At 44.8% G+C, this 13,445-nt stretch overlaps 3 protein-coding genes across 14 annotated transcripts in view; 1 reads left to right on the top strand and 2 right to left on the bottom strand.

Moving 5' to 3' along the window:
* Window positions 1-13,445, bottom strand: part of TYSND1 (trypsin like peroxisomal matrix peptidase 1) — a 1,185,869-nt gene that overhangs the window by 1,124,335 nt on the left and 48,089 nt on the right. The window lies entirely within an intron of this gene.
* The window catches only part of AIFM2 (apoptosis inducing factor mitochondria associated 2), a 130,029-nt gene that overhangs the window by 83,968 nt on the left and 32,616 nt on the right, over window positions 1-13,445 (bottom strand). For 2 of the 11 annotated variants that reach the window (XM_059053262.2, XM_067025464.1), the window contains 2 exons: window positions 12,937-13,066; window positions 11,067-12,315 (listed from right to left, as the gene is read on the bottom strand). The exons of 3 other annotated variants lie outside the window; for them this stretch is intronic. In XM_059053262.2, the coding sequence (XP_058909245.1) occupies window positions 12,207-12,315; window positions 12,937-13,066 (239 nt within the window). In that variant the 3' untranslated portion in view covers window positions 11,067-12,206. Of the gene's footprint in view, window positions 1-97; window positions 1,281-11,066; window positions 12,316-12,936; window positions 13,067-13,445 lie in introns of those variants that run through there. 6 more of the 11 variants (XR_010838950.1, XM_059053269.2, XR_010838951.1 and 3 more) reach the window with 6 other exon arrangements.
* The window catches only part of MACROH2A2 (macroH2A.2 histone), a 53,661-nt gene that overhangs the window by 24,762 nt on the left and 15,454 nt on the right, over window positions 1-13,445 (top strand). The window contains exons 3-6 of one of the 2 annotated variants that reach the window (XM_067025471.1): window positions 4,374-4,480; window positions 5,758-5,955; window positions 7,247-7,357; window positions 8,767-8,866. In XM_067025471.1, coding sequence (XP_066881572.1) covers window positions 4,374-4,480; window positions 5,758-5,955; window positions 7,247-7,357; window positions 8,767-8,866 — 516 coding nt within the window. Of the gene's footprint in view, window positions 1-4,373; window positions 4,481-5,757; window positions 5,956-7,246; window positions 7,358-8,766; window positions 8,872-13,445 lie in introns of both variants that reach the window. The other variant, XM_059053272.2, reaches the window with a different exon arrangement.

The following is a 13,445-nucleotide window of genomic DNA, read 5'->3' as shown; positions in this document are numbered from 1 at the left end:
ATTGAGAATGAGTAATTTATAATCGTTTTATGGTGAGAAAATGTTCTGTAATATATTTTTAATTGATAGGACAAATAGGCCTTAAAACAGCATTGAATTTCAGGGCACTTCATGAAATCATTAGGTAACAAAGAAACCTATCATTTACACATCGTTTCCAGACAACTGGGTCTATCCATTTAACACCAAGCATTTTTTTAATATAATGATTTTTCAGTTTTTTAATTTGTGTTTTGAAAAGATCACTTTGGCAGCCAGGACCACATGTGTGGTTGTGCAGGTTGTACACTGCACAAGGACACACATTGAAGGGAGTATCATTCACATCATAGACCTCGAAGAACTGCGACTAATTATGAACATTTCCAGCAGATGGCAGTAAAGGTTCTTGTTCTAACAAAATTAGGGAAGTCAGGTGTCTTGAGGAAGGGACATGTTTTTCTTATTTGCACAAAGGTGCCCTGGGCCAGTGGAGGCATGGATCTGGAGGAAGACAAAACTGGGGGCAGGAAAACCACTACGATTATCTGGGCTGGAAAAGAAGACAGCCTTAGCTCGGGTAATGGCGATAAGCTTGGAGAAGAGGGGCAAAGTTATGTAAGATTGATGAGGCTGGGAAAAGAGACGGAGAAGGAGAGGGAGGGAGAGGGAATTACTCCCAGGTGTGTCTGTGGATGGAGCTGCCAGTCCCAAGGGTGATGGGAGGAGCCTGTTTCGAAGAATGATTTGGATTTGGGGATGTGGTGAGCTTGATTTACCTGTGACACGCCCAGGTGGCATCATGGCAGGGCTGGAAGTGCAGATCTGGTGACATGGGACGGAAGGTGGAAGCAGGCACTGTGAGTGGATGGAGTTTCCCCAGAAGACTGCGCGGCCTGAGCAGAGCAGAGCGCCCAGTCGGAGCCCAGAGACACCGCCACCTAGTGGGCAGGCGGACAAGCGAGCAGAGGCCAGGGAAGGAAACAGTCATGTGTTCTGTACCAAGCCTACCCTTGCTGTGGTATTTCCCATCTCCTGTGGGCTGGGCTATCCAGTGTTGGTTTAGATTGTATCCAAGATGAGCGGACACGAGCTCTTCCAAAATAATGTGCATGATAAGCTTTCCAACCTCCTTTTTGGCTACAGAAATCATTCCTTTTACTATCAGATACTCAGCTGTATCCCAGATGGTTACTGTTGCTGGAAGTGTGTCTTGCGAGAAGTGAGAGGTTTGCTGTAGAAGTCTCCAGACCTCCGTGGAAATCTCCACCACTTAACAAATTATGATCGTCCAACAAAATCTGCAGTGAAACAAATGTGTGCCATTAAATTCAGCTTTCCTATTGATTGCCAGTTGACACACAAGGATACTTGTGTTCCCAAAAATCAATAAAATCACTCAAGAATGTAGCAAACTTTTATAGTTCGCGTGAATATATTTGTCATAACATTTGAAAATATTAATAATGATTAATGTTATTTCAAACATTAATGTTATTTCAGACATTTAAATGGTGGAGTCTGGCCCAAGGAATGTTCAGACTAAACATCCAACAGAGAAAAGAACTCCTTGGTCTAGATTTTCTGCTATGTATTCTTAAGTTTTTTTCTCTTTAAATAAAAAAAGTTCTACCTCTGCTTTTGCACTTGAGCACGCGATCAAGGTTTTCTTTCTTATAAATTATTTCGGAAGAGTTAGTTCGAGAGCCCAGCCGTGCTCGGGCAGAGCCTCACCTGTGTGCCTGCATTGTGCTGCCTGACGAATCGCTGCCTTTAGCCTCTTCCCGTGGCGGCATTCGATGACAGATTTTCCGTCTGAGAATCCAGTGTCTGTGCATCTGGCTGTCAGGCTGAAAATAACCTGACCTTCAGGGGCTTCCTGAAGGCTGGGAACGTGTAGGGCTTCCCATTAGCCATGCCTCTCATGCTGGCGGTTAATTTGATGAACCCCAAGAGGATACTTAACTGCTTCCTCTAAATGCAGGAGACAGAGGGAGGACAGTGATGGTCCAAGATGCTAAATGAAATTCAACTTCTCAGAAGCTTAAAACTAGGAGGCTCCTTGACCCCCTTTCCGCCCATCTGGAAAAAGGGTTGAGCGGAGTGCTCCTTCCTCCCAGGTGTGGGCCCCTAGGAGCAGCAGGTGCAGGAAAGTCCTTTTATTGTGCTCAGTGGGCTGCTGTATATTTTAACCTAGAGCCATAAAGCAAGACTGTTTGTGAAGACTTTATAGCTACACCTCTTTTTTTTTTTTTTTTCGGTATGCGGGCCTCTCACTGCTGTGGCCTCTCCCGTTGCGGAGCACAGGCTCCGGACGCGCAGGCTCAGCGGCCACGGCTCACGGGCCCAGCCGCTCCGCGGCACGTGGGATCTTCCCGGACCAGGGCACGAACCCGTGTCTCCTGCATCGGCAGGCGGACTCTCAACCACTGCGCCACCAGGGAAGCCCTAGCTACACCTCTTTTTGATGGGTACCCTTTTTTTTTTTTTTTTTTTTTTGCGGGCCTCTCACTGCTGTGGCCCCTCCCATTGCGGAGCACAGGCTCCGGACGCCCAGGCCCAGCGGCCATGGCTCACGGGCCCAGCCGCTCAGCGGCACGTGGGATCTTCCCGGACCGGGGCACGAACCCGTGTCCCCTGCATCGGCAGGCGGACCCCCAACCACTGCGCCACCAGGGAAGCCCGATGGGTACCCTTTTTAAACGAAAGAAAAGCTGGGCAGAAATCTGAAGGCAGCAAACCAAATATCTAATATGGCGTTAATTTCAAATACTCTGTCCTCCAGTCCCAACAAGACTGCTCATATTTCTTCAACTACAGTGCCCCAATCTTTGATTCAGAAAATGCAGTGCCGTGTAAATGAATTGTTGGTAAACACAATATTCCTTGCTTAATAACCCAAAAAAATGTTGTGAGAATGAATTTGCGGTGATTTAGCGCTTTTCATTATGGAAATGCCATATAAATATTTAACTCTAATGCTTATTTTATTCTAATTTTTTGTTAATCACATTTGCTTAGTTAATATGGCATACTTATGCCAAGTTTTTATTTTATTGCCATAGATTTTACGAATGATGGCAATTGCATGTGGTGTTTTATTTGAAATTAGGTTGACTGCAAAAATTCATGCAGAATCGCCTATTAATTTTAGGGTTTAGTATCTATGCCATTGTACCAGCAAATTTCCCCAACACACACACGTACACACATACCTGCACACATACATACACACAACACATTCATGCACACGTGCACATACAATTTTCCACCCATGTATAACACACTGGCACATTGCCTCTTTCTTTAGGGAAAGAACTCTTTCTAGGGGAGGAATTTTTCTTTAAAGGCTCATTCATGCTCTTGAAAGCAGACAAATTTGATTTAGCAGAGCATCCTTCCAAAATTGAGAAAGAAAGAAAAAATAAAGGAGGAAGGGGAGAGCATTCAGGGGTATAAACCAATTCTATAGTTTTGTTTTGTTTTTCATATTGTATGTTTTGTTTTTTTGACTCAAAAACTGATAGTATGTGAAAAAGAATTCACTTTTCAGGTTAAGTGGTACCTTACCCCTTAGTATAAATCAGTTCTTCCTATCCACTTTCCTTTAGGACGAGAGGGACAAGGGGCATCAAGTGAGGAGGAAAAGGCGATTCTGAAAGGGGTCTCAGCCCTCCTCAGAGATGGCTGCACACTGAGAGAAACTCTGCTTCAATGTTAGGGTTCTGTTTTGGTCAGGATTAACTTCTGCCGACAGTGGCTTAAACAAGAGAGTTTCTTTTTCTCTCATACAAAAGACGTCTATAGAAGACAGTCCAGGTTGATAAGGAGGCTCCACAGTCATAAGACATTCTAGTTCTTATCTTATTGCTCTGTCATCCACACCTTCTTACCCTTGGTCAAAGATGGCTGCTCAAATTCCAGCCATCATGTCCTCAGTCTGCCAGTAAAAAGGGAAGAAAGGCACTGTCCCTTCATTAATGGATACTTCCCAGAAGTACCATACAACACAGCTGCTTGCTTTTCATCGGCCAGAACTTAGTCACACGATCACACCTAACAAAAAGGGTGGTTGGGAAATACTGTCTTCATTCCTGTGATTTGGGGCTCGGCAAAAAATCAGAGGTCCATCTACTAAGGAAGATGGGGGAGAATTAATGTCAAGGGACAACTAGAAGTCTTTGCCCACAGGATCGTATATCAGGTCTTGCTAAAATATCTTACTTGTCTGTGACCTGAGTTCTTTCCAGTTTTCTGGATTTCTTTCCAGGCCCAGACATAAAAGTCACAAATAAATAAAAGTGATCTAACTCCAAGGCCGTTTCCAAAGGAACGCTTTGGAAAGCTCAGACCCCATTCTATGACTGCCTATTAACCCTCCCTTGAAATTTCAGCGGAAATTCTAGAATTGGCTGGGAATGCAGCGAGGGACAACAAGAAGGCCCGGATAGCCCCAAGACACATCCTGCTGGCAGTTGCCAATGACGAGGAACTCAATCAGGTACGTCTGAAGCATTGACACCAGCCACGGAATGGGTTTGCCAAACGCGCTACTGCATGTGGACCTGTCTGGCTAGAAATCCTTCCTGCTACAGTACCCAGTCACATTTACACTAAAAGAGTCAGATCATATGGGAGAAGAACAAATTCTGCTAGCCATATTATTTAGATTCAAAATAAAATTGTCTCTGGCATAGATCCCATCATATATTCTGAGACTTGCCAGAATTTCTTTTCCTCTTTAAAAGCAAGCTCTGTGTGTTGCCGAGGGAAGTGCAGTGCACATATGTTATTCTCTGTACAGTTTCTTCCCCCAAACTTTGTTGACGATTTATTCTGATGAGGGCAGAAGCGTCCTTCTTCATATATCAAAACTAACGCTTTATATTTTAGAGCTGACTCCAAAATCGAGTGAATTCCCACCCCCATGCCCCCCGCCAAAGATGTGCAAGGTAGCAGGTAAATAGTATGAGAATTTTAATTTATGTGTATTTTATAATGTTAACTGTCTGTGGTTAAGAATCAGTTCTTATTTCCAATCCAACATGGGCTGATAATTTCCAAAAATACAATAAAAAATAATTACTAGAAAAATTAAAAAACAAAAACAAACTACCAGCTACAATTTTTTGTTACTAGATCCAATAGGTATACAAAAACTCTGTCAACTTACTAGACTCTTCCTCATGATTTTTGTACTCTCTTTGTCACAGACAGGTAACTAATAGCTTGTGGACCAGCCTTGGTTGCAGACCACATTTGGAGTAGCGCTGCTATAGAATGTGCAGAATGTATTAGTGTGGTAGTTCCTGTTGATTAGTTAAAGTAAACACATATCAGTTGGGAGGTGTGTGGTCAAACATTTTACTGATGGAATGCATGATCAAAGGAGTGGGATCTGTTGTTAACTGGGTCTAGCCCTTGCATTAACCTTTGAACCTCATTTTGTCAAGCTGTGCTCCCACGTCTGAAGCTCTTTATCCTCGGTTATGTCAGGAATCTCCAAGCTCTGGGCAACATCCCTGGTTTCAACCTTTATACGCTTTCATTTTGCTTTGCTTGTTTTGCTTTCTGTACAAGATCTCGGGATGCCTTGTTACCTACAGAGAAAAGCCCCATCCGTGAGACAGGGACAACCAGTTAAATCATGTATTATGCAGTTTCTTTGGAAAGCAGAGACCAGATTTAACACTTGTTTTGCCAACAGTTAGAACCGTATTAAATCCAGAACCAACGAGCTCTTTGCTGTCTGAGCTCACGCCTTCTCTGTCTCTTCAGCTGCTAAAAGGAGTGACCATCGCCAGCGGAGGCGTCCTGCCCAGAATTCACCCTGAACTGCTGGCCAAAAAACGAGGGACCAAAGGCAAGTCAGAAACTATCCTCTCCCCTCCCCCAGAGAAAAGAGGAAGGAAGGCCACGTCGGGCAAGAAGGGGGGCAAGAAATCGAAGGCTGCCAAACCACGGACATCCAAAAAGGTGAGCCCAGTGGCGTCTATGAGCTCAGAACTCTCACAGAACGGAAGGAAAGTTGAACCATCCAAAGAGAAGGGCGTGGCCAGCATCCCCGAAGGACTGGGGACCCGCCTCAGCTTGGTGCTGGGAGAAAATGATAGGAATGTGTGTGAAAAAGAATAAAGGGCCTTTGAGACGCGCTCAGATCATCATGCAGGGTCTACTAGAGTTTTCCAACCCCCACACGTGGGTGGTTTTCATGTTTCCAGATCCCCTCCACTGACCTCACCAAAATCTCAAGTGAGAGAGCTGACCTGGAACTCTACTTTCCATCTCTCCCCATGTGACATACTGACACACCTTTAGCTTCCCACAGATAGTCGCCTGAGTTCATCCAATGGCATTTCAGGTGTTTTGGGTAAGTAGCTATAGCTCAGAGGTGCCATTTGTGGAGTAACACTTTCATATGCTGCCCAGTACGGCAACTGCGAGCCACGTGTGGCTATTTAAATTTGCATTTAGGGCTTCCCTGGTGGCGCAGTGGTTGAGGGTCCGCCTGCCGATGCAGCGGACATGGGTTCGCGCCCCGGTCTGTGAAGATCCCACATGCCGCGGAGTAGCTGGGCCCGTGAGCCATGGCCGCTGAGCCTGTGCATCCGGGGCCTGTGCTCCGCAACAGGAGAGGCCACAACAGTGAGAGGCCCGCGTACCGCAAAAAAAATTAAAAATAAAAAAATAAATTTGCATTTAAATTACTGAAAATGAAATCAAATTCAGTTCTTTGGTTGCACCAGCCACATTTCACGTGCTCAACAGCGCAAAGCAGCACAAAGATAGAACGTGTCCACGAGGGAATGAAGTTCTATTGGACAGCGCTGCTTTGGGGGTTGTCAACTTTTCATTCCCCAGACCTCCATGATGGCAAAAAAGATGGTGTAAGAGTTCATTTCTCGGCCGCTGTGCCCCAGGGGAATCCTGGAGAGAAGGGAAGTTGAGCAGTGCACTATGAATGACCCCACTTGGCTTATTATCAGAAGCTGTAGGCGTTGAAAAGAACAAGAATAACATACCTGTGTCCAGGTTTGAGCAAAGACTGTGGGTACATGTGAACCCCTTAATACGCTTGATTTTTGCAGTATCCTTTTGTTTTCCCCATATTGCTGTCCCTTGCTTCCCTCTGTTGAAAACAACAGAACCTAACATCTGACCACTCCCGTTCATATCCAACTTGGTGGTAACCATGGGAAAGACTTCAAAGCCACTTTGGGCTTTTTCTGGATTATTTCTGATCTGTCCTTCTGATTTCTACCAACAGTCCAAACCAAAGGACAGCGATAAAGAAGGGACTTCAAATTCCACCTCTGAAGATGGGCCCGGGGATGGATTCACCATCCTGTCTTCTAAAAGCCTTGTTCTAGGGCAGAAGGTAATAAAGAGAATTGTAATGTGCTGTCATAAAACACTATTGCATTTTTATAACCTACTGTTTACAAGCAATGAAGCCTCCTTCATCCCTTCCTTCCCTAATATGACTTTCACTCTGGTCTTGAATTATTCATTTTTAAACTAAAGAGCTATGGCAATGTCTGCATTGTGAGGATAAACAAGCTCTTTAGTGCTGAGAATTGTTCATGCTGACACTGGTCAACCAGAGGTACCCATAGTGGATCTTTCTGGTCTCCATGTCCCAGATATCTCTTGCTCACCAAAAAAAATCCATAGCTAACTTTCTCCACCAGCCTTTGGGAGGCCTGCTTTACATGGTGTGATGTAATTTATCAAAGAAGGAAAATAGAAAGATATGTTCCCTGAATATTCCTGGCGTTAGAAATGAACTATTTGCCAGTAATTCAGTCTGCTTGCCTTTCTAGGCTGCAGAAACAAAACAAACAGGGTTATACATTTGAAAACTCTTCAGCAGCACAACAGCAGCCCAGCCAGACATACAAATTATTCATTCCCACAAGCATAACAGACAATTTATCTACCAAGTCAACTGGGGTTGCAATATGATACCCGTGGAAACAGTCAGTTAATCATATCGGGTAGCGAATGTTTGCGGCCTGACGGTAGTATGAACCTCTGTTGAAGCAACTGGGAAGAGCATGTTCTGAGAAGAGCATAAACGTGGCGGGTTCCTAATTCATCACCGATGAAAGCAGGGGAAGCAAAGAGGTGGAATTTATGTCCACTCTCGGGGCTATCTGTGGTTATGTGATGATTCGCTTTCTCTCCCTTATCTAGGGGAGCAAGAAGTTCTAGCTCACATGGGGAGACAATGGAGAATGGCTTCCATTCCGCTCAGCTATGGGCACATGGGACAGCATGTCACAAGCGTAGCCCTAAAGAGGGTGGCCCCAAAAGTCAAGGCGGCCAGGCGTAGAGGTCAGAATCCCAGAGCCCCTCACTTCTGTCCAGCAAAGTGGTTGGCTTTACATCCCTGCCCCCGCAGGTCTGTGCTGCTCTGGAGAGAATGCAGGGAACCGAGTAGCTTCTTGCAGGAGCTACTCAGAGAATTACGATATCGAACACGAAGGCCACCCGGATGGGAAACGAAGGCATACGCTATAGGGAAGAGAATAGGAGGGAGGTCCCGGTCCTGCCCCCAAAAAGGGAGGCACATTTGCTGCTAGCCTCAGGGTGAACAACAAATCCACTGAGCTCAGAAGAGCCTGTTGAAAACCACACACCTTGGAAACGTCAGATGGTCACTCCATGCACAGCCCTTTCTGTTGACACAAGCAATTGAGAGAATGAACAGATGTGAGTAAAACATGAAGATTTTCCATAGGCCTTGATCTCGCCCACACTCTGCATCTTCTTTTCCCAATGCAGCTGTCCTTGACCCAGAGTGACATCAGCCATATTGGCTCCATGAGAGTGGAGGGCATCGTCCACCCAACCACAGCTGAAATTGACCTCAAGGAAGATATCGGTAAGGTTCTGAGATTTCGGGAGAGGTGCCATAGAATAGCTACTGTTCTGGCAAGTTCTCGTGAAGTCGGTCATTGTCAGCTGGATAGCCCCTGCTTGGCGGACCGTGTCAAATCAAGCTCTGCCTTCGTGTGTAATTGAACAGCATTACTAGAGAAAAACTAATTTTGTTCCAAGTCTTCAAATATTTTTGAAATTTTTATTGAAGTATTATACAAAACCAGATAATTAACGCACAGCTTGATGAATTTTTCTCCAAGCGAACAAAACTGGGACCAGCACCTTAATCATGAAACACAAGCTTACCAGCTCCCCACAGGGCCTCTCATCCCTTGTCCCGGTCACCATTCTCTCCGAGGGTAACCACTATCCTGTCTTCTGGTTTTTTTATTTTTGGCTGTGCCTTGAGGCATGTGGGATCTTAGTTCCCTGACCAGGGATCGAACCCGTGCCCCCTGCAGTGGAAGCGCCAAGTCTTAACCACTGGACCACCAGGGAAGCCCCCACCACTCTCCTGTCTTCTAACAGCATAGAGGGGTGTCATCTGTTTCTGATGTTATATAAATGAAATCATGCAGTATGTCTCCTTTTGTGTCTGTCTCCGTTTGCTTAACTTTGTGAAATCAACCCATGTTGTTGAGTGTGGTTGTGGTTCATTTTCTTTACTGTACAGTATTCCACTGTAGGAATATAACACAGTTTGTTGATCCATTGTACCATTGATGGCACTGGGGCAGTTTCCAATTTGGGCTGTAATGAGTGGTGTTACTCTAAATATTGTTGACATGTTTTGGGTAAACCTCTACATATATTTTAAGCTGAAATACTGAGAACACCATTGGTAAAAAGGAAGTGGACATCTGGAAAAAGTTAGGTGGCCTGTAAGGCTATACACTGAGTTCTTTCACCAGTGGATTGCCACCTGTCCCACGAGTGGTTGGAGGCATCTGTTACTAGGCTAGGTGGAGGAACCTGGAGGCTAAGCCTCCAGGCACTAGAAATAATAATAAGACCATTTCTGAGTCACCATCTCACCGATTTTTACAAGACAGAAATGGGCAAAGAAAGGGTTTTGTCCCTGGGATACAGGGCTTGCTTCTGAGGTAGGTGATTTGGGGCCAGTGCTAGTAGCTCAGCCCTGGATGGTAGCTGCCAGGCTCACCTGTATTTCCCCCTTGGCATCAGAGGCCACTTGCTTTGCTGAAAAGGAAATAAGATAGCACTGGGTGGGGGGAAACAAAAACAAAAAACAGTATTACAGAGAAAGAGGATTTCTCTGGCTCACAGACAGAGATGGTGAAAATTCCTCTACTCTTCAAACCCAGCCCCTCAACTCCCTCTGTGTGGAAAGACTCCCTCTCGTGGCCTTAATCTTGAGCTCTGTTTTGAAGTGTGTTCTAGCTTCTCTCCAACAAAACAAGTTTATCTTTTAAAGTTTTACCTTCTTTCTCATTCCTATAGTATTTGCATTTTTATATCAGGAAAACTATAAAGATATTTCTATTTTTTAAAGGGTGGGTGATGGTAGGATAGAAAAAACACTGGTATTGAAGCAAAAACTCGAGGTCAGATCCCAGCCTCAGTGGAGGTTTTGGAGCCAGTGTGGGTCCATGTCCTGGATTTAGCTGTGTGACTATAGGCAGTTTTCTTAACCTCTCTGAACCTCAGTTTCCTCAACGTGTGAGGATGACAACAGTACGTGTCTCATAGAGGTGCTATGAAGATTAAATAAGATAATACAAAGAGGGAGCTTAGCACAGCGCCGGGCTCATAGGCATTTGATAAATGATAGTCTCCTTCATGGTTGCAGAGTTGTTAGAAGGGGTCCCTCCCATCATGATCCCATTCTCCACTACTGTCGCCCAAACTAATCTCCCCACGCAGATAAGGCCCTGGTTTATTCTTTTTAAGACTTTATAAGTTATTACAGAAAAGTTCAAGCCTACACAAAAATAGCAGAAGAGTGTAATGAAACCCTGCATACCCCATTGCAATCATCATCTACCCACATGACCAAGTTCGTTTCAGCCCTACCCCCACCCACATTCCCCCCACACATATGATCTGTGAATATTTCAGAATGACAAGGGTTATTTTTTTACAACATACCATTATCACAAGACCACTATCATAGCTAAAAAATTTAAATTAATATCTTCATGTATCCAGTGTTCAAATGCCAACTGCATCATACACGTCAATTTTTAAAAATTTGTTTATTTGATTCAGGCCCCAATAAGTTCACACGTTACAATTGGTTGATAAGTCGCTTATAACCCATTGGATCCCCCTTTGTCTCTCTCCTTTTTTCTTAGCAATTTATTTGTTGAAGAAGCTGGGCCGTTTGTCCTGCAGGGTTTCCCACAGTCTGGATTTTGTTGATTCCATCCTCCTAGCGTCATTCAACATGTTTCTTCTCTGCTTTTCTTAGAAGTTGGTAGTTGGATCCAGAGGCTTAATTAGATTCAGGTTCAAAAACTTGTAGCAAGACTACTTGGGCAGTGATGGAATGTTCTCCCATCAGGAGGAGCCCCACTCTCTCATGATGCTCCTTCTCTAGTTTTGTCCATTCGTTAGGGGTCGCAAAGGGGAGATATTCTAATCCTAGATATTCTGATTCCTTCTTCACTTCTTCACTGGAGTCTTCCACACAGGGGAAGTCCCCCCTCATCAACTCTACAGACTACTTTATTCCTAAATGTCTTCAGGGAAGAGGGTGGGCTCATCTTGATTTTTACATGGTCCCATTTGACCCCTGAAAGCAGAGCACAGAAGCCTAGACCTGTTTCCCCTGCTTCTCACAGTGAACTTGGCTACCAGCTTCAGCTACTTGGCCTTCTCCAGGCTTCTGTGATCCAGCAGATCGAAACTGGCCAGGGGCCTGAGGGGCAGAAAGGAGACTTAGAGGCACTTGCCATAGCCTGCGATCACCATAACCAAATAGTGTCGTGAAACCCAAGCACATTAATGGAGAAACCCCTCCATCCGCGCGTCAGTGGAAAGTGATTGCTGGAATCAATATTTTTCCCAAGTGATCGGCACATCGTACTGTGCCCCTCCAAACATACTTGAGTGTCTGAGTGTGGTGTGGGGAGGCTCCCTCACTCAGCCTCTAGGGAAGCCTCTGAACTGAATAATAATAATAACAATAATCATCATCATCATCTGAATAATTATAACAACTAATAATAATAACCACAAAGAGAGAGAGAACTGAGACTTGCCCCAGACATCCAGTTCACCAAATTCATGTGAAGATGAAAATGCATTAGGGGAAATACCTCATCTCCTACCCAAGAGCAGCAGTCATCCTGGTCTGGACAAAACACCCACATGTCATCTCAGGGGCATAAGGATCCGCTGGTGCACATAGGTGGGGCTCCTGCTGCGCTGGAGGTGGAGTCCTGCCATCTCCTGGGGGTTCCACTTGGCCTCTCTAGAAGCACAACCCTGAAATATGGCGTAGAGAATTGTCCTACCATCAAAAATTTGAGGGATTTCCCAGCAGAAATGTCCTTAGAGATTAGCCTTGCAAAGCTCTGCATTTTCCATTGGAAACCAAGGCCCAAGTTGGGGGAACAACATTCCAACCTGCCCCGGGCCTGTGTCTGTCCTTTGGCCCCAGGGACTTACAACACATAGGTGGTGGTGAGATGGGAACAGGACCCCAGAGCTCTCCACTCAGAGGTTCCTGATAAGCCATCTGTCACCTGGGGCCTGCCGCCCACCCCCCAGCAACAAGGTCGTGACTGCATCCCCAAGGGTGGCTCTGGGACCCAGCTTAGGAGCTGGTGACAAGAGGCAGGCTGCAGGGTTTTGTGAGATCCCCTCCAGTGTGGAGTGCTGCCATCAAATCAAGACACTGAATTTAATCAATACCACACGGGTACCAAACCCAGAGATCAGAACACCGGAGCCTCAATTTTTTGAAAAGATCACTTTAGGGTTCGTGTCATGAGACTGCTTTATGGCCAAATCACCCCCTAAAAGGATCCTTTAAAGAGTTTCCATGGAATATGTCAATTGCCAACAATATAACTAGCACTGCTGACGGACTTTGATAGTACTCACAATGGTATAACCTCTTCTCCCATTTTATGCCTCTCCTTATGTTTTTTCTTATGCTTCCTTTTTGCTTTCAAGAGGGATCCATCTTTTATATCTCCAGTATCATTTTCCTCTTCAGTAGAGACTTCTAATTCTAAATTAAATATCAAGTTAAGAAATAAAGACATAAGGAAAATGAAAATCTTATTTATCTAACCCTAACCTTAAAGTTATAAATACCTTTGCTTTCTTTGCAAACTTTTTTTTTTTTTTTTTTCTTGGCCGTGCTGTGCGGCTTGTAGGATCTTAGTTCCCCGACCTGGGATTGAACCCCGGGCCCTGGCAGTGAAAGCGCCAAGTCCTAACCACCGGACTGCCAGGGAATTCCCTCTTTGCAAACTTCTGAAGCTTCTTTTTTATTGTTGTCTCTTTGGGTCATTTTTTTCTAAATAGATCTTTATTGGAGTATAATTGCTTCACAATACTTAGTTTCTGTTGCACAACAAAGCGAATCAGCCATATGCATACACATG

This window comes from Kogia breviceps, chromosome 2 (assembly GCF_026419965.1).
Source record: "Kogia breviceps isolate mKogBre1 chromosome 2, mKogBre1 haplotype 1, whole genome shotgun sequence".
NCBI classification, from domain to species: domain Eukaryota; kingdom Metazoa; phylum Chordata; class Mammalia; order Artiodactyla; family Physeteridae; genus Kogia; species Kogia breviceps.
Note: the sequence above shows the minus strand (reverse complement) of the source record. Positions and strands in the feature narration are given on the sequence as shown.